Raw genomic sequence first — 24,433 nt, 5'->3', positions numbered from 1 at the left:
TTCAGTAAATATCAATAATTTAGACGGGTAAGCCACATTTAAATAATTAATCCATAACTTCAGTAATTATTCAACCACTTAATAATCCATAATTAAACAGCTAATGGGATTTGTTTTTGTATTTTCTGATGCACCATATGGTCACACAGAAACCACATGTCAGTACATTCCCATGATCAAACCGGCAGGTACGTACAAAGGTACCTGTACAATACAAATGCAAATTTAAATGTACTATAATATTTATTATACGATACTTAAACATTGTATAATAAACACGCACTGTACAATATATATGTATATATACTTTAACCCTCATACTTCGTTCGCATCCCTGGAGATTCTTGAATTTTTTCACTGCAGTTTAAATTTTGCGTTGTTTAATTTTGTAATATGTTCAAGATGTTTTCTTGGAAACTAATTGGGGCGGCCTTAAAAATAGTTCTTCCGTGTTTTTTTAAAGTTCAAGGGAGTCTTTTATGTGATATATGGCGCACTGCTGCTTGGGAAGCGGGGACGCACCCCTACGCTTTTTTAAATAGAAGTAGATTTTTGTATTTTTTAAATAATAACAATTTTTCGTATTTAAAATATGATAGATATTTTAGGTCAGATAGGTATTTTTGAATAAAGGAGAGAATTAAAAAATGAAGTATTCAAAAAAGAGGTAGTTGGATGGTAGAGTCCTCATTGTTAATTACGACTATATATTTTGACAAACAATAGGGTTGCAACACTATTACTCTTGTTTCCGATTATTCCTCTAATTAACACTACAATTGCCTGTAATAGCTCAAAGATGGTTAGAACTGGTAGACATTGGACTTCTTAATACATTTGTACAATACAAACATCTGTAAAATAACATGGACGCATGTGTGAGGTAACGTGTTCCTTAAATAAACTATTAGTTACTTGATGAAAAGGAAGTACATGTTTTTTAAATTTTAGAATTTTGGGATTTGGGAATTTTGGATTTGGAAATTTTGGGATTTGAGGATTTTGGGATTTGGCAATTTGGGAATTTTGGGAATTTTGGGATTTGGGAATTTTGGGATTTGGGAATTTTGGGATTTGGGAATTTTGGGATTTGGGAATTTTGGGATTTGGGAATTTTGGGATTTGGGAATTTTGGGATTTGGGAATTTTGGGATTTGGGAATTTTGGGATTTGGGAATTTTGGGATTTGGGAATTTTGGGATTTGGGAATTTTGGGATTTGGGAATTTTGGGATTTGGGAATTTTGGGATTTGGGAATTTTGGGATTTGGGAATTTTGGGATTTGGGAATTTTGGGATTTGGGAATTTTGGGATTTGGGAATTTTGGGATTTGGGAATTTTGGGATTTGGGAATTTTGGGATTTGGGAATTTTGGGATTTGGGAATTTTGGAATTTGGGGATTTGGAAATTTTGGGATTATGGAATTATTGATTTAAAAACTTTGGATTTGAGAATTTTGAAATTTTGGGAGGTGGAAATTTGAGTCTTAAATTTAAGAAATTTTAAAACTCAAAAATTCCAAACTTTCAAAATTATAAAATCCTAAAATATTAGAAATCTATAATTTTTAAATCTTAGAACATAGAAGCTTCATAGAAAAATTGTCCATATCAAATTATAAGAAAATAAACACATGTCCTTAACATACCAATTTAATCATCAAATTAGAAGAATAAAATATTTGAAGTGATTCTTCCTAAAATGATTAAAAAGGTTTAATAGTCCTACTTAATCGCGAGTGAAGTCTCCAGTTTTTAGAGACTTGGAATAATGTTCATTCGTCGGTGCCAAACTAGTATGGATTAGAGCAGCCAAGGATTTAACTGTAGGATCGCTCAGGTCAATACTTGCCCAGAAGAATCGTTGATTCATTACAAAGGAGTGTATAAGCTACTTGGATGTCTACGTGCCCTATAAAAATGCACATGGTACCTTATATCGGGCGAGACGGTTCCCACGATACTCTGTGCGTCACCTTTCTATGAGAACATTTCGCTAGGGTGAAATATACGTGTCTGTACATACACGTTTATAGGTAGGATACGTACCCCTCGTCGAGAGAGTTAATCGTAACGAAAAACGTTGAACTCTTGGCATTGCAGATGTTATTCGCGACGTTCATTCATATTAAATGTTTATTAATAAGTCAGGTAGTCGATGACCAACCGAATCATGTTACAACTGAAGGGGCAAGTATAAAACTATTCTTTTAAATTGACGACGTTTCAATGAATGATTATCACCTCTTTAATATTCGTTAACCATAACATTCATTTGTTTAAAATAAATTTGAAATTTCGAATCAAATAGGTATTATTTAAAATTATAAATAATCGATTCGATACAATTTTCCTGTCTTTACATTGAAGTTGCATCGTGTCTTGAAATTTGAGCCATGGCAAATTTTGTAAATCAATATTGACCGTCTGACCTTAACCCGTATCTAATTGTAAGCCAAACATAAATCAATAATGAAGAAAGATTGCATTTCCCTTTTTTAAGTGCATTTGAGTACAGTATACAAAAATATGATGCAGAATATTTAAAAATTTTCAGATTACAGAGTAATATTTTCGAGTTTATAAATTTTTGAACCTTGTAATGTTCATATTTTTGTATTCAAAATTTGAATACTCAAATTTTGGAATTTGCAGGTTTTCAAATTTTTAATACTACTATTATTTGTACTATTTTTTTTTAATTCTCAAATGTGGGTTTTTAATGTTATTGGATATATTTTTGATATACATTTTCAAACGTGAAGCAATTTTAATTAAAACACATCGTATATATTTTCAATGCGCATGCGCTGTACGTACCACACGCATGCGCACTGCGCATCACCGTTCAAGAAAAACAATGTGTATCTTTGGGTATATACTTTAATTCGAACAGTATTTGCAATTCTGTTAAAATTGCATTTCCAAGCAAGATATATTTTAGTTTCCCTAATTTAAAATAAAAATTATTTTAAAAAATAGTCGTATCAAAATTTTTTCGTCGTTCTCTCAATTCGGAAAGAATTTAAATTGCATGGGGGAATACAGCCAATTAAACTCTGCGTCGATTGCTATTTTTTAGCATTGAAAATTCCATTTGGAGTGGAAAGGTACTCGATGACATATAACCTATGATTTGTTTGATAAAAATGACGTTGTTTTTCGATATATTCAATCCGGGACAGCGCGGACGCTGGTCCCGACTACCAAAAATTGTGCGCTCGACATACCCACATTAGGAGTATTCGCAAGGTTCAGCCCTAGCAAAGTGCAATGGTAGGGCCTCGCCCAGAAGGAACCGCCTTCCTGATCACGGTGTCCTCCGCGCCAAGTAAGTTATAACACTGTTTCTTGCACGATAAATTATATCGCAACCACTATTCATTCTTCTCGCGAGAAAAACGAATGTCATCTAGTGGCCAAAATTCGATCCTCTCTGGAAACGATCGATGTTTGCTGATCTTTGTTCAACGTGCCCATTGATCTTTTGTCCAAAACGTTGGGAACATGCCCAAAGAATAAAAGAATAACTTCCCGATTGATTCCATTATCGATCTTCACCATAGACTGCGATTTTGATCGAATGCTTTTTTGTTCGGTTCAAAAAACGCGCCATTTTTTCGCTTATAGTAATAGTAACGGTTCCAATTTTGGAAACTCAAAATGGCGGATAAAATTGTCAATATTTAATCTCAACAAGATTTTTTAATTTTTACAATAATAATTTTTAATTTTAATATCAGATTTTTAAATTATATATCAGTTTTTAATTACTTGACAAACTTGTTCGATTTTTACTAAAAAACACTTTGTAAAAAAATACTTGTGCTTTTCATTATCACTTCAGTTTTCAATTTGCATTTTTTGCTTTTTTAATTATTAAGTACACCTGTTCAATTTAACTGAAATTCGATAACAACGTGCATGAAGATTTTATAATCAATTATATTATCGATATATATACAGCCAGTGTTTAGTTACGATAAGTTCAACGTCAACAAAGTCTACCAGGGTATGGCAGGAGAATGAGTCAAACACAAGCCTGTCATTGGAACTGATAGTAACGAAGAAGTCAAGTATCCTATTTCTCAAACGTGAATGATACATTTTCTCAGCAACGTTGATAAAGGCATAAATAACTAACGTTCAAAGAAACTAAAAGAAACTTAGTTTTTGATTTTTGGAAAAAATTAGTTTCAAAATTTTGTAAATGCAAATCAAATTTGATCTCTGAAAATTTTCTGATCAATGTAATTATTATTAAAAATTAAAATGTAGTTGTTTTATAGTATGCATAAAAATAATTTTGATTTAATACATTTTACAATAACACCATCTAGTATATTGCATTCAAGGAAATTTTAAAAAAATTGTTATTATGAGTAAAATATATTATAATATTAAAATTATCAATATTAATGTATATTATTATAGTATCAATAAATACAGCTATTTCTGAAATCTGTATAATTAAAAAAATATACACTAATGTACACTGAAAGGTACATCAATAATAAGTACATTGTAGAAGAATTATTAAGTATATATACAAAGTAACATATAAAGTTATTTTTCTTTTGAAACGTCCTGTATAATGTTTGATCCATATCCAACAAAAATGCACTGCACATAAATAGCACACCAATAATTAATCAATATTTACAGATACACTAAGGTGTACATGTATAAACAGTAGCAAACAAATTCTTGACACCGGTTCCGGTATGCCTACTCCTAAAACCGACGCGTGTTTATCGGAAAACAGCTCCCATTTAACTGTCAATCTCCACGATCCGTGTAATTAATTCGTATTACAAGAGCTACCTTTTACTCGTGGGTTGCGATATACAAGTGTTACAATCGAATCTCAGAACGAGAGGACTAAAAGACAATTACAGGAAAAAAAATAATAATTTGAAAAAGTTACAATACCTTTCACAAATTTCTAAACTTTCCAATTATTCTGAAATTACAAAATTTTCTATTGTAGTGAAAGATACTATGCCTTATAACGCTTGGTTTCACACAACCGGATTATACTCTCTTATACAAGAAACTTTGTATGCAAATTTTTCTCTGATTTCGCAAAACTGTTTTACAATTGCTATGCAATCTTACAACTATAATTTAGGGCCCTTATAATCGCTTGAAGTGTGGACCCAACCCGTGTTCCGAGGTCGTGCCCTCCCCTAACCATTCATAATCTTGACAGGAAAACCGAAAGAGATTACTTTTTTTATGCGCAAACAGGAGTACAACGTGCGCAATCGATGTTTACATACCGCGATATTGATCGTTCAAAGAAGTTGATCCCGCAAGAATAAACGTGCGCGAGAAGGACGAGCGAGTAAACCGTGTCTGGAAAGGTCGCATTTACATCGAAATCGATAACTGTGAGAAGCAACCGGCAGGAGGGGGTCTCTGTCTTTGATCGCCACGGTACACAATATCATCATCATTACGATACCTGTTCAACCTGACTCATTCGGCGACAGGTAAGTGCACCAGGTTCCTCGGAAACAGTCGGTAAGAAATCACGATTAAACTCACCTGTCGAACCGCCGGTGGAGCTCCGTGGCCGACGATTACAAAACTCCCGCGGCACTTCTACAGCGACGAGATCTTCGAGTGTCAAATCTTCGTGTAAACTGGCGTTCGAAAAGGAGGACAGAAAAAGAGTAGTCCGACGGTGGTGAGTGGAAGAATAGAGAGTGAGAGAACGATAGCGGGAGAAAAGGTGGGGGAAGGACGAACGCCGAGGGAGAAAGAGAGACAGAGGGAGTGACAGGAGCCGTCAGAAAAGATAATAATGCCGCAATCAGCGAAACCAGTAACGCGAAAATCCGCGGGCGACAGTTAACGGCTGTCGGCTGTTTGCTTAGGCCGCGGCTACCTCGGAAAGAGCACACGGCGCACAGGTTTCTCTTTCACAGCGGCATTTTCACCGATCAACCCGAGACCGGACACCGAGATCCGCAACGCAGCGAAAAACCCCCAACCGGGGCCCCGTTTTCGTAAACACTTGACTCGGACTATCCGCGTATCGGGAGCGACCGTAGCTCAACGCGCATGCGCCTTCTTACCGTAACGCGCACGCGTCACCGTTCGCTACCGCTGCTCTTATCAGTGTACTGCTCTATTACCGCTTAACTGGAAACGACGGAAACCTGTGCGGTGACACCACAATGTAGGTGTGTAAAGGTACGAACACATTTTACTATCACGGCCACGTGAAATCACGAGCAATACATTCATAAACTAAAATATACTGTTCAACTCCGATAACTCGAGCCTCACGGGAAGAGCTCATTTTCGATAGAGGTTTCGATTTATCAAGAGTTTTCAAGAACAGGTGTTTTAGAGACAATAATTTAATTCACTACTTTTATAGTATGGCGGTTAATATTTTTCTGAATGTACAAGTTTAATATTTGAACATGAATTAATAGTTTGAAGAAGAGAGATATCGAATGATTGGTTTTTAACATCTTGAGATATAAACTTCGAGCTACAAACAACTATAAACTTCGAGTTTCAAAGCGGAGATGGAAGTTCGATTTATAGAGGTGAATTTCGACTTGCAAAAGTTTGGTTATTGAAATTTTTATTTACAAACGGAAGACAATGCATTTGAATATGTAGCAAATAACTTGAGTTTTATTTCAACTTGTACAGGTTTTCAAAGTGGAACAGAAAGGAATGAACAAAACTTTATTTTATAGAGGTTTGGAGATATTTAGATTCGATCGTACAATTCTTATGGTCGGCCACATTTGACGCACAACTGAGGGGACACGTGCCACGGTGTCATTTTACACGAAAACTTGTTTTGCTTTTATTAGGTGACCAGAGTTAGTAGATGCTTGAGTAAATTAATTCTCAATGTAGTATGCTCTTTTTCCATGTATAACACTGTAAAGTCACGTAATTCCACGTGGCGTGATATTTATGTGTTCCTATCTTAAAGTTATTCGCTGTACAAGGTCGGTTAATTAAAGCACCCCATACTTTGATTATGATGACATTTATTTTCATATCATGGAATAATAGAATTACATATATAGATTAAATCAATAAGTAAAAAATTTAATAAATGGAACATACTTTTCTCAATCATATATTTCATAGGTATTTTTTAATAAGAAATTTCATAAAATGAACATGTATATTAAACAAAAGTGTTAATACGTTTTGAACGCGCAACCTCGGTATTTCAAAACAAGCTTAACCATTTCGCCACATCCGCTTACTTAATTTTGATCAGTGGAGTAACAATTCGATGTACATTATTTAAGTCATTATTTCTTGTAAACGGTTATTCGTTGCATCGAATGATTTGACATGTTTTCATGTTATATAAACCTCTTTCAGTTCACCAACGATGATCTAAATCGGCGTCCCCCTATTCATGACCTCCCCTTGCTGGATGCAATATAAGATTCCCAGCATTATTAAATCCGACTTTCTTGAAGTCTCATGTAATAAACACATTTTATCGTTGATCTTATCATCGTTATCACTACAAATAGTAAGAGTTTAATTCCTCATGCAAAACAAAATTATTGTACCGAGCTATTATAAACAATGACAAAGTTTTATCGAGTAAATGAAACATACAGCTGTAAATAAAATTTACTCAAGAATAGAATAAACAATATTTGTATTAGTAACATAATTGAATTCTTTTTACAAATGATTTTATAATTTATTAGCTAATCATATAAGTTAGGTCACTTCTAGAAAACTTTCTTATATAAGCATATCTCGCCAGAATTTTCTTATAACTTTTACCAAATTAAACGTGTGATATGCATTATAAAAAGTTTGTTTACTGTTAACTATTCTTTTCACTTTGGCTTATCAGTAGTGATAAATCCACTTCTACGATGGATCTGGAACAAGAATCTGAGGTGTCCGACCTTCGAGCATATCGTGGAGAAGAACACCGATTTCCTTGAAACAAATTATTATCATTTGAATATTAAAAAAAATTATATGTTAATATCAGAAGTATTTTAGTAGATGTTTCTAAGTGTTTTGTTATTGCCAATTGTATTGTACAGTGTATTACTACATTTTTTATGGGCACACATTGTACAGTAGGCTCTCCTAGGGAAAATGGCGGTATGGGGAAAAAGCCCCCATCACTTACTCAGTTTTTAATTTCTAAGTTTTCAAATTTAGAAACTTGGTGATCCAAAAACTTGAGAGATTGAAAATTCAGAAAATTTGATAATCTGGGAACTTAAGGATTTGAAAATTTGTAATTAGCATGCATTAGATCAACATACATTCTATTGTCACTGATCTCTATTTATATTGCCAATTCCCAGAATTCTACAATTTCATCAACGGCAATATAACAAGAACCACTACGATATTAATTTATGCTGTGTAGTACCATCTTCTGCAGACATCCTATAAATAAAATGGCGTAACATACCTCTTCCCTCTGAGCCCGCAGTTTATCAATAATTGGTTCATTAAAATTGAAGTCGTTGCTTGGATCCTTTAAGATGATATCATTATTCTTTGATTCCTGCGGGATAGAAGCTACGTAAACGTGTTTGATGGCGTCCAAGATAGCTGCAGGTCGTGTCGGAGGAAATTGTAAATCGATCGATGAGAAGCAATCTGTACCCGGGGCTATCGCTAATGGCTTCTCGAAGTCTACGCATTTGCTATTACTGCTTTCAATTTTTCGAGACTATCAAAATACTGTTCGAAACACGTTATCGATATTTTGAAATAACGCAGAAACTCACGAAAGTTGCGTGCCAAATCCGTAGTGAGATAATATGTCTTTAGTTTGTCGTACGAGCATCTTATCTTTGGAAGAATGATAATAGAGACCTGCTTCCAGAGTGTGAGCTATAGCTCTTAAGGTTTTTCCGATTAATTCTCTTTTACCCGTATCTAAACCCTTTTTAAAGTTGCCAAATTAATAATTGTAGCCATAATTTTTTGGAAGAAAAAACGCGTCGGTACCTTAAACTGATCATATTTTCCTCCGATAATGCATAACTTCAATGGAAAAGGGTCTACTTCTTTTTCCAACGATTTCTTACGTTCATTAATTCGCCGCTGCTTGAGATCCTGAATCGTTCTGTCGTCGTAACTCATTTTCATGGCGCTACGAATTATCGAGAAAATTTCTTCGAATGTCGTCCACAAAGATTCCGGTTCCGATAAGTCCAACATCAATAATATCGTGGTATGAGCAGGAGAATGGGTTAAAGAAACGCCTGACATTGCTGCTGACATTAATGAAGAACTCAAGTATCCTATTTCCCAAATGTGAACGACATTTTTTATCTGCGGCGGTGATAAAAATTTTGTTTAAATTATGATCATAGGTAATATGCGAGTCAGTGATTTGTACTCTAGTCTACATAATTAAACTATAAAAATAAATTCACACAAATAATATAAAGAATGAAATGTTTAAAATGTGTAAAATAAATATATTTTCATAAATATCTGCAATCAAATTGAAACATATATTCCATATAAAGTTATATTATTACATAGGGGTTCATTTTTACATATATTTAAAGTCTTAATATACTCATAAAAAGTGATGTATCTGGTCACATAAGATTTGCTTTTTTATTGTGAACGTAATTTGTTAATCGTTATTTGCTTAAAATTTTACAGGTAAAAATAACACTTGTTGAAACTTGTCTCGCTTAACTTTGACATTTCCGAAACTATAGATCGTAGAATATATATGTATTTTTACCATAAATCGATTATCTTCGTTATTAATATAACAAGGTTATCTGCACTTTTTTATTAATAATCTAATTAATTTGAACACCGTAAACGATACAAATACTTCGTAATAAAATTAATTTCAATTAATCCGTTATCAAACGGTGATCTTCATGATTTACTTGGTATGACTTGTTTTATTTAATCTGTGGTTTACAACGAAATTGTTATAAAAACTTACTAAACTCTTTCCGATTTTACGACCGTAGGAGTAATCAATCGCGATTGTTGGCTTTGGTGTCTCGTCCTTTTCAAGAAACCGATGTACGATCGTTGTTTTACCCTAAGAATTCATATTTCTTTTTCGTATACACAAGACACATAATTCTTTGGTGACATTATTTAAGATTTTTACTTGTAACATTACGTACAACATTCTTGCTACCAACAACGATGATCGAACGTTCGTGTGATTCGTTTGGGTCGGTTTTACGTCGATTTTCTTCTTCGAAACAAAGGGATAATGCGGTGTTCCTAATATTTTCATCTCTAGAACATAATCATACGATATTTTGATATCTGCCTCATTCTACAACACAATTAATATTTTATAATCACATCAAATTATTACAAGTAACAATTGAAATAAAAAGATAATGCGTAGACAATGCTTGATCGTATATTATACTTCATAGAATTGTTTTAACAAATAAATATCTAATTTGTAACGCCTCCTATATTTGTTATTAATAATAAGAGTCAGTAAGTACGTACAAATTCTTTTCTGCCATTGAATTCAACTAGACGCAATTGAATATTTAGTTAGCACAGCACTTTTGCGTATAGAGGTTATGAGAATGTTATTACATTGGATGCCATGGTAACATAGAAAGGTCTACTCACAAAACTTGCAGATTGTATTCAATAATAATTCATTTTTACTGTTAATAATCTATTAATGAAAATAAGTTAATAAGAACAGTACATATGTATATAAAAATGTTCAGTTCAATTAGAGTAATGACACGATACCACTTCTTTTATGTTGTACATATGTCACATGTTTCATTATTTATATTATACTTAGGTTTTTATTAGTTAACAATGTTTTACTCTTTATTCTTTCAAGGAAAATTCTAATTTAAAAGAAGAAATAAATAAGTTTATGTTCAAATCTTGGTCCTTATATTACATGATTACTACACACTTTGCAAAATTAAACTAATTTGGAATATTTCTGCTAGTAACAGTTTTCACTGCTAACTTATTCTATTACAAATGAATTCATTAAATTTACTATCTATTGGTATACGGAAAAATACTTTTCTACCAATTAGGTAATTTTATCTAATATTCGTACTTATTGTATAAAATTATATAATTGAACACTATGGTATGTGCAATTATTTAGGACACAAAACATATGTAATAAATCTTAATAAAAGAAATTAAATTAATTTATAATTTAAAGTATTATTAACGACAGTCGATGTGATGTATATTTTTTAAAATATTAAAGTGGTTCATAAAAAAGTGATCTTTTTCCAAATTTTATGGTACTTGATTTCATAGGACCTTATAAGTAAAATAATAGCAAATATTTTTATGAATATCATTGCAAGCCACATTTGTTTAAATTCGTAAAAATAGCAATAGTTACTGAAATATGAATTCATATGAAGGAAGACGACAATAAATATTAGTCACCTTTTTCTACAATATTTCATCGCTTCTATTATGCAGTATATCACACGCTCTGCATGTTATCTGGTCCATATGTCACTCATCCAATTATCATCTAACTCGTTAGTTGGTAACACTTTTAATTTCCGTAATGCTTCAAGGTAAAAAGTAAGTTCTGATGTGACTACACCATGTTGTGGACCACCATTATTCACTATATTCATTTTAACTAATTGCTCTCTAAGTTTTTCCTTAAAAGACGTATTTACTGTACGATATAGAGTTTGTACTTCAACTGCTGGGAGGATTCCAGAAACTGCTTCGTGGAGTTTCATTAAATAACTGTAACCAATAATCAGTGCCCTTAATCAGTGTAAATTCATTTTATATTACACTATCTTTATCACAATATATATTTACCTAGAAATGTTTCTAAACGACTTTGATGGTACTGGTGGCCTAGCTGTCCATTTCGATATTTGACCACCCAATAGATTGTCAACGATGGTAAGAATCTTATTATCGATTTCCTTTATATGAGCATGAATATCTCTTTCCACACTATCCAATAAAGCAACACCGCCACTTATACTAGATGCACCATAACCGCGACTAGGATTTTGTTCCGCAAGATCTATGATATGGATCATTACATTAATATAGTTCTATTATCTGTTTACACTTATGTAAAATTTGACTTACTTTGGAAATGTGACTTCACAAAAGGCATAAACCACAGTATTAATTTCAAACTACGCGCTGCTAACACAAGTATTGTACTGGTAATAGTTTTTAAACCCGCAACTTGCATCGCTTCTGCGCCAAGTACAAGTTGACAACAACGACAATTATAATGTCGCAGTAATTCAGCTAAATGCCTTCCAATCGTTCCGGACAAAGCAATCAATTCACTTCCGGTTCTAAATATAAATTCGATTTAGTATTTCATTAGACGTATACAAAATATTTACAATTTTAAACGTTACCTGCAATATTCGTGAATCATTTGTATAAGCATTAAAGCTGTACCTACAACAGCGTACTTTTCATCTCCTACTAGAATAAAATTCTGAATATCATCCTTTTGTACTCTGCTTTCTGTTTTCAACAGAGTCGGTGGAAAACATTTATTTTCATACACGTATGTCACTAATGACTGAAACTCTGATGGAACATCTGCTTGTTTCCATCTTTCAGATTCCAATAAAAGAGTGAGCTTTGTTTTGAGTTCAATGTGAAATCTTCGAATGAATTTACTAGCTTGAGCCTGCGATGTAACAAAAGTGTTAGTTGTTAATATTAGATAAATATCACGTATCTAAAATTGAGTGTACCTTAAATGCGGATCGTAACCCCGTGCATTGTTTTCCACAAAGTTTTTCACAAGTTTCTGTGAATTCTTCCACCAGATTGGCTAACTGACATACTTGATATGTCGTTGCTCTCTTACTCAGCCAAGAAGACTTATCATTCCAATTTTGATCTTCCTTCTCTTCCATTTTATTATTTGAATTTTCGTTATTAGACTTGTCTTTCTCGTTTTGCAACTTATCTTTGTCATTTGTACCTGCGGACAGCAGATTTCCCATTCGCTCATGACAATAATCACAAATGGAAATTATCATGTCATTGAGTTTGGTCGTTACTCGCGAATGTTCTGCTGGAGTTAATAAACGATCGGGTATAGCATCATCAAAAGAGCCATCGCATACTCGACCTGCCGCAAGATCTACTGTATCTTGCATTACATTATGAACAGCCTAAATATATACACTGCATTAAGTATGAATTTTTTGAGTTACAATTAAAATCATTTCTGTACATAATGTTCTAGTAAGAAGTGATAAATATAACATGATCAACAATATAATCTTGCACATACCTTAATTCGCATAAGAAGGAATGTTAAGGATTGTATAGCATTATGAAGTAACGTTAATCTTTCTGCAAGAGAAAGTCCACCAACTTCTAAGGCTGCGGCTTGCTGATCACTGCAACAATCACTTGCTGCTAAAGCTTCTATGACTCTTTGTTTTGTTACAGCTCGAATTGTCGTTACAGCTTCTTCTTTATACGTGTCCACAAATTGGAATTGTTTTTGTCGTAGAAGGCCAGATATGATGGAAACAAGTTTATCCTGTTCGTTGAGGATGTACAAATGATCTCACTAGGAAGAGATGGACGACGGTTTGTTTGCTACGAACTAGGTTTATAAAATGTATAAAATTACACATGCACTTACACCATCCAAGACAATATTTTCTCCCCCTAATGGTCTATTTAAATCCGCAGTTGCATATCTTTGGAATTCAGTAGATAACATTTTATCTACAAGTTTCTCCATTTCTGTTAGCTGAGAACTTAAATGCCTAAATGTGAAAAAAAATTATATATTTGTATTTATTAGACATGGTATATATTATTGTGTCTTTTTGAATTATTTCTATTTCATATCATTTGTATAAATACCTAAAACTATGCACCCCATTTAATTCCTGTAAAAGTATCTCTTGCGTTGTAGCAATGAGATCTAAGGCTGCAACATAATCTGGTGTAGACAACAATAACTGTATCATTGGCTGACTTTGATGTACTGTAGCCATCAGTTTCAATTTTTTTTGAACTAGTAATCGATTGGATCTTGCTCGTTCCAAACTAAAAACATAGTTTAAAAATAAACTAAACTCTTATCAAAAATAACATTTGTAAATTTATTATTTACCGTAAAATTTCTAAAGAATCATTGACTAGATGTTTATCAACTTGATGTATATTTTTCCTAAGAGCTTTTAAAACTGTAATTGTTTGTGTAAGTTGTTCCATCAGGGCATCATGGGAAGTCATAGCATGGAAAAATGCTTGTGACTTGGAAGCAACTTGTTCTGCTATTCTAACTTCCACAACATCTAAATAATGACTTAACTATTATAAAAATTAATTCAGTATCCATTAGTTGCTTTATTTTTTGAACATGATATAGTGACAATAACTATTAGTATACCTTTTCTTGCATTTGTTTTACATTCATAACAATGTTAGATTCCTCATTTAACAATCCATTTTTTGCAAATGGAAATACAGCATAAAAATTATCTTTCTGAGAAAGATCTAGATTGGGCGTTAAAAATATTTTTGGAATACTAGATAAATCAAACTGCATTCGATCTAAAATTATAGAGCATGATAGAAACACAATTTTATTATAAATTTATATATTCAGTAGCATTATTCATACCTAACGATTTAACTTTTCTTAAATTTGGAAAAGTCTGTAATAATTCATTAGGAGTAGCTGGTGTAGTAATACTTGAATTCATACGAAAATGTTTTCGATATCTCTGTGAATAAAAGATTTATTCTTTTTCAAATTAAACTTAACTTTTGTTAAAATCTATATTACTTACCCTTGCAATCTTTTTTAAATACGTTTCAAAATGTTGCATAGTAATTTCAGGTAGATAAGGACTTTTAGGTATATCAACTTTTTCTACAAAACCATCTCCCCAAGTACGAGTTAGGAAGTTACTTTGTTTTCCTTTAAATGGATCATTTAAAACAGCTGGTAAATTTTGGGCTGCTGAATACACAGTCCATGAGGAAGATGGTTCTAATAAATGACCATTTCTTTTACGTTGCTGTTGCATTATTGCGTGTTTAGTAGCATGTGCTACATAATCTTTGTCAGAAACACCCTCCACAGGAAGACTAGTACATACTCCATTATAACCATACAGACACACAAATGAACCTCCTTCTCTAGAACAATGCTGATCTCTTAAGTGTCTGAAAAAGATTACATTATCATACGATAACAACTGTTACATTACTCAGACTATAATACAAGAAAACTCAAATATGTTATTACAAATAATCATAATTGTATAAATTAAATATATACGAATAAACGTAATCGGCATATAAAATAGAGAATTTAAAATAATTGGATTTGCTTCCTATGCAACGTTAGAAAATTAATCGATGTAAAAGTGAATTTATGTGAATAGTATTATTCATTACAGACAGACTTTGAACACGTAGACCCACCTTATAAAATCTTCTATTTGCTTGAACGTAAGGTTAGCACAATATTCACAAATTAGAATCGAAGACAGAGATTCGAATTCTTTTATAATTTTCGCCATTTTTTACTTTCAACATTACTTCACCATTCTGTCAGTATTTCTTTTACTTTATAACTCATTAGAATCTATTAATGATATACGTGGAATTTTAACAATTTTTCATACGATTACACTTATTCCTTATCGTTCGGTGTCGAACATATTCTTACTCTATCACGAATATGCATTTGACGAGCCATGCTAACCAATGCTAACCAATAACCCTACTATTTTGGTGACTTGTACTTTTACAAAATGTTCCTATAAGCATATAGGGAAGCACGATAGAATAGTGATGTGGGGAAAATAGGTCCCATCACTTGGTTTCTAGTTAGTAAATCTTTAGACACTTCCGAATTTAGAAAATCACGTACTGACAATACTGACAATGAGTAATGATAAGTTGAGAACATCTGTTCCAACTGTAAAAATTATTCTATCCAATGCGTAAACATGAGCTAAGATAATTTAATCTTGCTTTCAATTGAAAAAGATTTAATTGAATTATGAGACGTTTTTGTTTCATCGTACAATTCATGTACATTGAAGATGTATATTTTTGTGCAGCACAGCAATCAAAATGATATTTTTATTTTTAGTAAACAATAATTAAGTATTCTTACGAGTATTAATGCAAAATAAAACAGTTTTGTTGACATCTTTTTTATTAATTGTTATAAGAGTTTGTTTTCGTTAATGTTCTTTGTCAGGGTTACTCATATGTACACTTATGTTCCAATATTCATCTATTTTTTCATTATTGTTATCAAAATTAGAATTCATCAGTAGGTATAAAGTCATCTAATAAACTTGGTATAAATATATATCACAAAAAGAGCCAATAAAAATATACACTGTATAGGAATAAAACATACTTCAATTAAGAAACTTAGGTAAATAAGGATATGAAAATATTATCCTGTTTTACAAATCTGTTATAGTTTTGTATAATGTGCAATAATAACAGAAACTGCATCTATTTTTATTGTTATTACCATAAGAAATTTTTCCTAGCACTGATTTGAACTTTTAATAATTTTTAAACAGCCTAATCCACTTTTCACTTCTGTTGTTGCAGGAAGAAAGTTTCAATTTTTAGTAAGAACCTTGTTATGTCATAAACGTATCATACATGCATCTTGTCTATTACCGTTGCATCCAGTTACATTAATCTTTTTGTTAAATTTTACAGATTGATTGACAATTTAGGATGCTCATTGTTCTTCGTTTCAATCACCATTCATTCAATTGAACATAAAATTTATGCTTTCAAATTCACAGTTTCATTGTTCACTATTAGAACTGTTAGTCTGAGATGTTGAGGATGAAGAAGATATATTTTCATGGTTTAATATGTTTTCACGGTTTTGATGTGCTTGATCTTGCTGACGTTGATGCTGACTACGGTGCACCTCCAGTGCTAACAATTTTTGCCTCTTTTCTTCCATCAAACGTTCACGATGCTTGTGAATATAATCGTTCACATTCGGTAAACCCATAATCACACAGGCTGATAGCGCAGAACGGTAAACATTCATATCTGTTGCTTCATACCTATAAAATGTTAAACTTAATGGTAAGACTAGTTTTCATTTACTAAAAGTCTACCTTTGTAAACTATAGGTATTCTAAAAATAGAGTTCATTGATAACATTTACCATTCATTTGTCTTCTCATCATAGCACTCAACATGATAGATGGTGGTAACCCCATTAAATCCACCAATAGCGAAAATCATGTCGTCGATCACTTCGATTGCAAAATTACTACGTGAATTGTACATATCTGGAATTGGTGTCCAAACATTGGTAGTAGGATTATACCTCTCTCCACTGCACATTCTGGATATTCCATTGAAACCTCCTGTTGGAAAAGTATTATATCATAATGATAGTCAAGATCTCAAGAAGCCTCAATCAATTATGAGATATATTTATGCAATATTTACCAATTACATATACATGTCCATGATAAGCTATGCACGATACGCCACTTCTCCGCGATCTCATCGGAGCAATCATCGTCCATTGATTGGTTTCTGGATTGTATACCTCAGCAGAATTCAAGCACTCGTGTCCATTGAAACCACCCGTTACATAAATTTTATCTGCGTTACAAATTAATATGAAGTGATAACTAGAATATGAGAAGATGAGGGAGAGCCTAAGAGAGCCTTATTGTATGATCCAAGTTTATGTGATACATAGTGGAATATATGTTAAATTATACCATTTAAAGTAGTTGCACTAGCATCCGATCTTTGGCAATTCATGGACGCTATGAGGGACCACTGATTCGTTTTATAATTATAACGTTCTGCGGTACTTTGTCGATAATATCCATCATATCCTCCCATTGCGTAAATCAGATCATTGAGTACAGCAACGCTAACGTAACACCTGAAATTTTCAACACAGTCAAAAGTATGTACTAAACAAATTTGGTAAAAACATAAGTGAACCATTTAGTTAATATGTCAGTATAATTTATAGAACAGAATGAATAACCTTCTGGCATTCATGGGAGCAATTTCCCTCCACACTTTGGTGACAGCGTTGAAGCAACGGCAACTGTTAAAGTAATCAGACCCGTTGAAACCACCGATTACGTAAATGTTAAACCCAACCACAGCTGTACTATGATAGGCACGAGGTCCGATCGGATCTACCTCTTCCACCTTTCAAAATAACAATAGACAGCAGTAGGTGCTAAATAATTTTTTGTGATTAAGTAGTACAGTAGACTCTCATTGTATTGCCTACTGAGCAAGTTCATCATACTACTCTTTATGTACACTAGCGACATTTTTATACTATTGTAGCGCATCTTCCATTGCTTACTATGCGTTGTATGGTCAAACATATTGTCACGCGTTATATCACCATTTGTTGTCATGCGTTATATTGCCGCATGTAGAATTTTCACGCATCATAGTACAATGCATTTATAGTACCTTGTCTTGTATTACCATGTACTTTACTATTACATGTTGTACATACTGCCACATAGTGCAACTTTTATTACTACTTGTTATATGGCCACCGATTACAAAGCGTTACATTGCTATACATTGTATATCTTCTATTTAGTGATTTCGACCATCAAGTGCTACATGAAAGTTTCATTTATACATTACAAGAATTTATCACAGCCCCGTTCTTGGCAATATAGCGAGAGTCCACTGTACTAGAAGTACAGAAAAGACATATACCTTAACCCAACGATCCGCTCTAGTGTCATAGGTTTCAATGAAGTTTGTAGGGCTGCTGCCACTCCAACCACCTATGGCGAACAGTATTTCATGGGGCACCCTTGGCCGTGCGATCTTCGGCGTGGGTATTTCTCCGTCCTTTTGCGTAATAATCTCGAGATCGTACAAAAATTTTAAGGTTTCGATAATGATAGGCCGGCAAGCGTCGTTTCCAGTAACGTACGGATGATCTTTCACATTTTCCAGGAAGAACTGCGTATCCAGGAGTCCGAGGCGAATGTTTTTCATCAAATCGACTATATACTTTTTCCGAGCTTGCGGATCGTGGTCGATCCATTTCAGCACCAGCTCCCAAACCGTGTCCTCGCTTTTCACATTCAATTCGTCAGCACCAATTAACGCCGTTAACTCTTCTATTGGCAGCTCTAGGATTTCTTTGCTTCGTTGAGCTACCTGCGTCCAATACAATTTATTGCACTGACGATTTACTGCAAATGTCTGACTACTATGACTAATTCCTGGTTTTATCTAGTCATCAATATTGTCTGCTACTAGTCATATGGTCTAAGAATGGCTAGCCCTAATATTAGCTAGGTTTAACCAGAAGAATGTTAAAACCATAATTGTCAGTAGGATAATTTAAGACAGGTAGAAGGATAATGACCTGCACAAAATATCTCATCACATAACGATACGTGCTGTTCTCCAGCCCCTTGCAAAAGTGTTCTCTAGCGAATCTCATCACGCTGATACAATTTTCTGGAGCTAGATTTTGCTTCAGGTACTCGCAACAGAGTTCGAGGACACCCAGAACATTCAGGTAATCCGCGGTGACCAGCAGCTGGTACACGTTCTCGTTGTTTATACTGATGGACCGCAGGTATGCGTATTCCAGAAGCAGGTTCATCATGTTACTAGTGACACCTGGTAACAGCACGTCCGTTTTCTCCCGACAGTGTAACGTGGTCGTGAACAGAGTTCTGAAAATCAATGAGTTTTTGGATGCAAGGAAAGAAGTGAACATGGAAAATTAATGATAGAAAGTTGGAAATTTGGTGTACCTAAAATATGGACTACACGCCGAGAGAATTGCCCGGTGAATCGGGAATATTCCGCCATCTTCCAATCTTATAACAGCATCGCATAGAAGATTATTCTGTCTAAAATCATAGAGAGATTGCATCGCCTGGGTGCTCATGCATCGTCCACCACTCTCGGCGATTAAACGTTGCGTGTTCGTTTCGCAAACATCGATATCTTTGTCGCTGTCATTTGAATCAACATCCATATCAAGGTTTCTGTTCCAAAAGTCCCCGACAAAGACGAACCACGTTATCCAATTTTCAAAGATTCAAACCAAAGTTCTCTGCTTAGATCGCCGTTAAACCTAAACCTGAAGAACTTTCATCGAAATCGGTATTTATTCCCGAACGTCATTGTAAAAGATGACGCGTTTCTATTGTCTCTTACCTGCAAAACGAATAGTATTTAAAGAACTTTATTAATTTTTAGTTGGCCCAAAAGGTTAGAGTTTCGCGCGGTTGTCAATGCTTTCGATCAACTGAACCTTGCAATTTACACGAATTTGATCTTCAAATTAGTAGTTCCAAGTGGTGCTTTTCGTCGAATAGGATTTACATAATTAAGGCAAAGTAAATGAGATTCATACGCGTTGCAATTTCGGATGTGTCAAGTGGACACGTGGACGGACGGACTTGAAGACCGGATTGCACGATAGAGATTTAATAGTGTGTAATGGAACGTGGAGGTGACAGAATGGTACGAACTATTTTGTGTGATTTTAAAAGAGAGTAAATGTCGCTTCTGGCTGTGACATAGGTCTTACATGTCCGCCGTTCAGTCTAGGACTGTATTCTAACAAATGAGGATTTTGGTGACAAGATTCATGATGTTTTTCAGGACTGAAATTGGTCGTGGCTTGATAACTTGACATATTCAGTTCGTATGAACTTCCCAAGTTCACCAATCTCATCCAAAATAAATTGCACATCTTTATTAATCATACTACACGCCATTTATCCTACATAAGTACTCATACCACATTTGAAATAAAGTCACTATCGTACATTAATTATGCAAGAAACATGGATACAGTGTTCATAGTCTGTTCACAAAATGTCCGCTCCATTTTCTTCTCACCATTCTCTTCGTCGATATCTTTCCCCCCTTTCAGTTTCTCTTCCTCCACTTTCGAACACTTGTCTTCCCTATTTTCCTTTACCTCTTTCTCCTCTCTCTGGCAGAACGTAGAACTGCAGAGTTTGAGGTCGCTCAGGGACATCATCGACATCGTCGAATAGCACAACGTAGGTATACTCATGCTTTCCGACACGTTGCTCACAAAGGTGTCCCATTTCTTCCCGACGTCCGCCATTTCCTTGATGGACTCCACCATTTTGGTCTGCGTCTCAACCGCGTTGGTTTCCCGCTCGAATATCCGGAACGTCCACATGACCACCGTGAACGTGATGGCGTTCGTCGGGAACGCTCTCAGGATCGTTGAACTGAGACCTCTGTACAAACAAGAGTAGCCCTCCGTTTTGATCGACTGTCTCAGGCAGTCGATCATCCCGTTGTAACGGTGTCCGTCAATCGCCTGGATCCGGGACTTCAACACATCCAAAGGATACGAAATTATCCAGGACGCGGAGCCAGCGATGCCTCCCGCTAACAGCATGCACGGTGTGGACACCGCACCTGGTCCGGATGTTCTGGTTAATGCCTCGTACGTGAGGAAATACGTCCCGAAGCTCGGTGCTTCCCTCAGGAACGTGATGTTTAGACCTCTGAACACACCACGGTACCCCTCCTGCTGATACGTGTGCCACAGACACTGCGCTGGGCCGGAAAACCGAGACGAGGACGCCTGTAACTGCATGCGGGTTTTGGCTAACTCGATGGGACTGCAGATTGGACTCTGAGCTATTCCGGCCAGTGCACCGGCGATGAAGTGCGAGCGCAACGAGTCGGGATCGGGGATGTGTCGTTGTGTTTGGCCGTAGATTCCGAAGATTATGGCGTTTACGACTGCTACGCCTGCTACTGGGGATGACATGCCTCGGTAGAAACCAGCTACCTGGTGGAATCAGTTGTATTAATTGATTGTGTGGATGATTGCGAATTGTGGGAGGTGATTGATTTGTATATGTTGATTGTATGAATTTGTTGTGTGGGTGAATAAGTAAATAGGGGGTGGAAGGTTTGTCGAATAAAAGAAGGTAATTTTAGGACTTTGGGTTTTTGAGACTTAGGACTTTGGGGATTTGGGGACTTTGAGACTTTAGGACTTTGGGAATTTGGGGATTTTGAGACTTTAAGACTTTGGAGACTTCAGAACTTTGGACATTTAAGGAATTGTAGATGATGGGACTTTGGGAACTTGTGGATGTGGGGACTATGGGAATTTGGAGATTTGTTGATGTTGGGACTTTGGGGATTTTGACGCTTGGGACTTTGAAGACTATTTTTGCAATTTGGGAACTTTGAGACTTTAAGACTTTGGAAGTTTGAGGACTTGTAGACGTTGGAGCTTTGAGAATTTGGGGACTTGTGGATATGGAGACTTTGGGATTTGGGAACTTCGACGCTTGGGACTCTGAAGAGACTAGGACTTTGGGAATTTAGGAACTTTGGAGACTTGGATCTTGTTCTTTCTTTATTCATGTACCGATTCTTCTGCAAGTATCGTACGAAAGCAGTGCCAGTTGCCTTTGTACTTCGGTTTACGATAGTCTTGTGTCTGCATGTGAACCTTGATGGTGTCCAGAGGATATCCCACCATAATACCGGCGCACCCTAAAATGCATTACATATTTTACTATTTTAATTCTGTCAATTTTATTTCAAATATGTATTTGTACTAAATTACATCCATCATTGGAATAAGTTACAAAAACTGTAAATCTTCACGTATGTACACAATCGAATCTTTTCATTTTATACTCTTTTAGAGTGTTTTCGTTTTTACAATAACTCTTACACAGTCATTTCTCTTAATAGAAAAGATATTTACGATTTTCTTTAGGAGTATAATGAGCATCACAGAAAACAGTCAATTTTGCATTAAGAATAATTTACCTTACCGACTGAAGATAAATTATTTATTTAACAGAAAACAATGCTTTTTAGCAGTAATATTACAATGTAGTCTTGAATTAAAGGTCTTACATTAATCTTCAAGACTGAAGTAAATCTAAATTTCATTTTTTCAGAAATTTACATATATATTCAAATAAATTAATAATCTTGTAGTGGAACCATTAAGACTAATAATAATTAGAAGCTTTCATTTCCTCTCTCATTTCTATTTTTGCAATTGTAAGTTATTTTTTGTTGTCTTTTCAATCTCTACATACAAAAGTATTTCTTTACAAAATTTAAGTATTGAACTTGGATCACAAGTGTCTTTGAACCCCAAGTTCAATAAATTCAAATATTCTCAAACTTAATAAATACCCCTATCAAAAAGCCTTAATCGATTTCCTGAAAATAAACTAAAAAACACCAACGATAACATCAGACAAAAACACTGAATATCGGTCGTTTACCTCCCAGACATCCAGCAAGAAAATCGACTGCCATTTTCTTCTACCAGCGATCCCTACACGCTTTTTCCAGCTGTACAGCGAATATGAACCTTGAAGATTTTTATTTCTATAGAATCTCTTTGTAACGTTCGTTAACGATGCACTGATGCAAGTGTAAGCCACAAATCGTTTTTCTTCTACAGCTGAAGAAATGAAATCCATGAAAGGTTGATCACTGTTCGGTACTCGGGCCTGTTAATTCAATCATTTAACTATTTTGTAATTTTCCTTCAATAGGTAGTTAATTTCATTTCAAGCTTCAAATTTTAGAATTTTATTAGTCTCAAAGTATAATACTTCAGATTTTAATACAGTTGTAATTTTATTTAACGTCTGAGTTCGTTTATTGTACTCATCTGCACGTCAATTATTTGCGAATGGAGAATTTATACAACAGATGACAATTTATACACCAAATTTATGCAAAATCTAATAGTATTGAACATACAATTATTTTAATAAAATTATCATATAGTTAGTTTTGTTCTTAGTTCTCAAAAAATAAGATTTAATGCTAGTTGAGCAAAATGATGGGTTGAATTAAGTTTAAGTTACTTTTGTATTAAAGTAAGTTATCAAGTGAAATTTTCGAAAATTCTGACCAAACTAGCAATAGTACAAAAAATTGACAAGAAGAAATATTTGAGTTTTCAAAGCAAATCTCCAAACCTGAGACTTCGTTGAACTCTAGTGACTCTACTCGTACTTGTGACGGGTACAACAGCAAATAACGTGGAATACCAACTAAAAAATACTTGCCAAATGATACGGCATCGCTACATCTCTAATCTCACTAATCAACCAATTTTTTTCTTCGACTCTTCACCGTTTATCCTCGTTTTCGCTGCGAATTTTCACGAAAACTTCTTCAACGCTTACATGACCGAATAGAATTCCACACTGGTTCTATCTGTTCCGTCGAGTTTGTTTCGTTCTTGGTGTTAAGATTATGCTAACATTATCAACGAACGCGTCTTCAACTTATTGCGCGGACAACGTTAACAGCATCCGTGCAGCCTGTACGACCTATCGCTGTGAAGAAACAACTTGAGGGTCAACTGTTGATAACAGGTCGTTTTTCTTTATTCGTGGTATCC

General features: G+C 34.4%; 4 protein-coding genes, 1 long non-coding RNA gene and 1 other non-coding gene across 13 annotated transcripts; 1 reads left to right on the top strand and 5 right to left on the bottom strand.

Moving 5' to 3' along the window:
• Positions 1 to 3,176: 3,176 nt before the first annotated feature.
• Positions 3,177 to 3,339, bottom strand: LOC143265951 (U1 spliceosomal RNA). Its single transcript, XR_013040728.1, has one exon. It is a non-coding gene; the product is annotated as a U1 spliceosomal RNA (small nuclear RNA).
• Positions 3,340 to 6,059: 2,720 nt separating this feature from the next.
• LOC105663065 (uncharacterized) lies at positions 6,060 to 7,013 on the top strand. Its single transcript, XR_001096576.2, has 3 exons — positions 6,060 to 6,201; positions 6,392 to 6,566; positions 6,676 to 7,013. It is a non-coding gene; the product is annotated as an uncharacterized LOC105663065 (long non-coding RNA).
• Positions 7,014 to 7,643: 630 nt separating this feature from the next.
• Positions 7,644 to 10,274, bottom strand: LOC100878457 (cytoplasmic dynein 2 light intermediate chain 1; the record flags this gene model as incomplete). The annotated part of the gene is made up of 6 exons (XM_012289985.2): positions 7,644 to 7,953; positions 8,444 to 8,687; positions 8,766 to 8,923; positions 8,989 to 9,315; positions 9,956 to 10,057; positions 10,146 to 10,274. Coding segments are annotated over 6 exons (1,032 nt in total), but the record flags the coding sequence as incomplete, so codon positions are not given.
• On the bottom strand, positions 9,892 to 15,915 carry scat (VPS54 subunit of GARP complex scat). 4 transcript variants are annotated; one of them, XM_076540396.1, is made up of 15 exons: positions 15,442 to 15,915; positions 14,802 to 15,180; positions 14,633 to 14,735; positions 14,399 to 14,562; positions 14,120 to 14,319; positions 13,867 to 14,052; positions 13,640 to 13,766; positions 13,280 to 13,534; positions 12,732 to 13,157; positions 12,384 to 12,664; positions 12,100 to 12,317; positions 11,818 to 12,031; positions 11,422 to 11,739; positions 10,489 to 10,666; positions 9,892 to 10,303 (listed from the first exon to the last, which is right to left on the bottom strand). In XM_076540396.1, the coding sequence occupies exons 1-13, from the start codon at positions 15,537 to 15,539 to the stop codon at positions 11,478 to 11,480; spliced, it is 2,913 nt and encodes a 970-aa protein (XP_076396511.1). In that variant the 5' UTR covers positions 15,540 to 15,915; the 3' UTR covers positions 9,892 to 10,303; positions 10,489 to 10,666; positions 11,422 to 11,477. The 4 variants fall into 4 exon arrangements, with proteins under 4 accessions (XP_076396511.1, XP_076396513.1, XP_076396512.1 ...); XM_076540398.1 differs by having other exon boundaries at positions 9,892 to 10,263; XM_076540397.1 differs by lacking the exon at positions 10,489 to 10,666.
• Positions 15,916 to 16,761: 846 nt separating this feature from the next.
• klhl10 (kelch-like protein 10) lies at positions 16,762 to 20,615 on the bottom strand. 4 transcript variants are annotated; one of them, XM_076540400.1, is made up of 9 exons: positions 20,200 to 20,615; positions 19,791 to 20,130; positions 19,394 to 19,709; positions 18,730 to 19,182; positions 18,026 to 18,195; positions 17,748 to 17,917; positions 17,467 to 17,625; positions 17,177 to 17,381; positions 16,762 to 17,072 (listed from the first exon to the last, which is right to left on the bottom strand). In XM_076540400.1, exons 2-9 carry the CDS (start codon positions 20,015 to 20,017, stop codon positions 16,802 to 16,804), a joined length of 1,971 nt encoding a protein of 656 aa, XP_076396515.1. In that variant the 5' UTR covers positions 20,018 to 20,130; positions 20,200 to 20,615; the 3' UTR covers positions 16,762 to 16,801. The 4 variants fall into 4 exon arrangements, with proteins under 4 accessions (XP_076396515.1, XP_076396516.1, XP_076396517.1 ...); XM_076540401.1 differs by having other exon boundaries at positions 19,791 to 20,122; XM_076540402.1 differs by having other exon boundaries at positions 20,297 to 20,615.
• A 113-nt stretch (positions 20,616 to 20,728) lies between these two features.
• LOC100879012 (mitochondrial basic amino acids transporter) lies at positions 20,729 to 24,384 on the bottom strand. 2 transcript variants are annotated; one of them, XM_003705284.3, is made up of 4 exons: positions 24,096 to 24,384; positions 23,298 to 23,528; positions 22,418 to 22,545; positions 20,729 to 21,826 (listed from the first exon to the last, which is right to left on the bottom strand). In XM_003705284.3, exons 2-4 carry the CDS (start codon positions 23,329 to 23,331, stop codon positions 20,822 to 20,824), a joined length of 1,167 nt encoding a protein of 388 aa, XP_003705332.2. In that variant the 5' UTR covers positions 23,332 to 23,528; positions 24,096 to 24,384; the 3' UTR covers positions 20,729 to 20,821. The 2 variants fall into 2 exon arrangements, with proteins under 2 accessions (XP_003705332.2, XP_012145372.2); XM_012289982.2 differs by lacking the exons at positions 23,298 to 23,528; positions 24,096 to 24,384 and having other exon boundaries at positions 20,729 to 21,822; positions 22,418 to 22,544.
• Between the last annotated feature and the right edge of the window lie 49 nt (positions 24,385 to 24,433).

Source organism: Megachile rotundata, chromosome 15 (assembly GCF_050947335.1).
Source record: "Megachile rotundata isolate GNS110a chromosome 15, iyMegRotu1, whole genome shotgun sequence".
Taxonomy (NCBI): domain Eukaryota; kingdom Metazoa; phylum Arthropoda; class Insecta; order Hymenoptera; family Megachilidae; genus Megachile; species Megachile rotundata.
This window is presented reverse-complemented; position numbering and strand designations above follow the sequence as displayed.

Excerpts from the sequence above, each read along its gene's own strand:
- LOC100879012 (XM_003705284.3), bottom strand. The coding sequence starts at position 23,331 with ATGGCAGTCGATTTTCTTGCTGGATGTCTGGGAG. Across the intron at positions 22,546-23,297 it reads TCTTGCTGGATGTCTGGGAG|GGTGCGCCGGTATTATGGTG; the intron begins GTAAACGACCGA and ends AATGCATTTTAG. Across the intron at positions 21,827-22,417 it reads CGATACTTGCAGAAGAATCG|GTAGCTGGTTTCTACCGAGG; the intron begins GTACATGAATAA and ends TGATTCCACCAG.
- klhl10 (XM_076540400.1), bottom strand. The coding sequence starts at position 20,017 with ATGGATGTTGATTCAAATGACAGCGACAAAGATATCGATGTTTGCGAA. Across the intron at positions 19,710-19,790 it reads GCGTGTAGTCCATATTTTAG|AACTCTGTTCACGACCACGT; the intron begins GTACACCAAATT and ends ATTGATTTTCAG. Across the intron at positions 17,918-18,025 it reads GCTCCCATGAATGCCAGAAG|GTGTTACGTTAGCGTTGCTG; the intron begins GTTATTCATTCT and ends TGAAAATTTCAG.
- scat (XM_076540396.1), bottom strand. The coding sequence starts at position 15,539 with ATGGCGAAAATTATAAAAGAATTCGAATCTCTGTCTTCGATTCTAATT. Across the intron at positions 13,535-13,639 it reads AAAATATTGTCTTGGATGGT|GATAAACTTGTTTCCATCAT; the intron begins GTAAGTGCATGT and ends CTCAACGAACAG. Across the intron at positions 13,158-13,279 it reads TCCTTCTTATGCGAATTAAG|GCTGTTCATAATGTAATGCA; the intron begins GTATGTGCAAGA and ends GTATATATTTAG.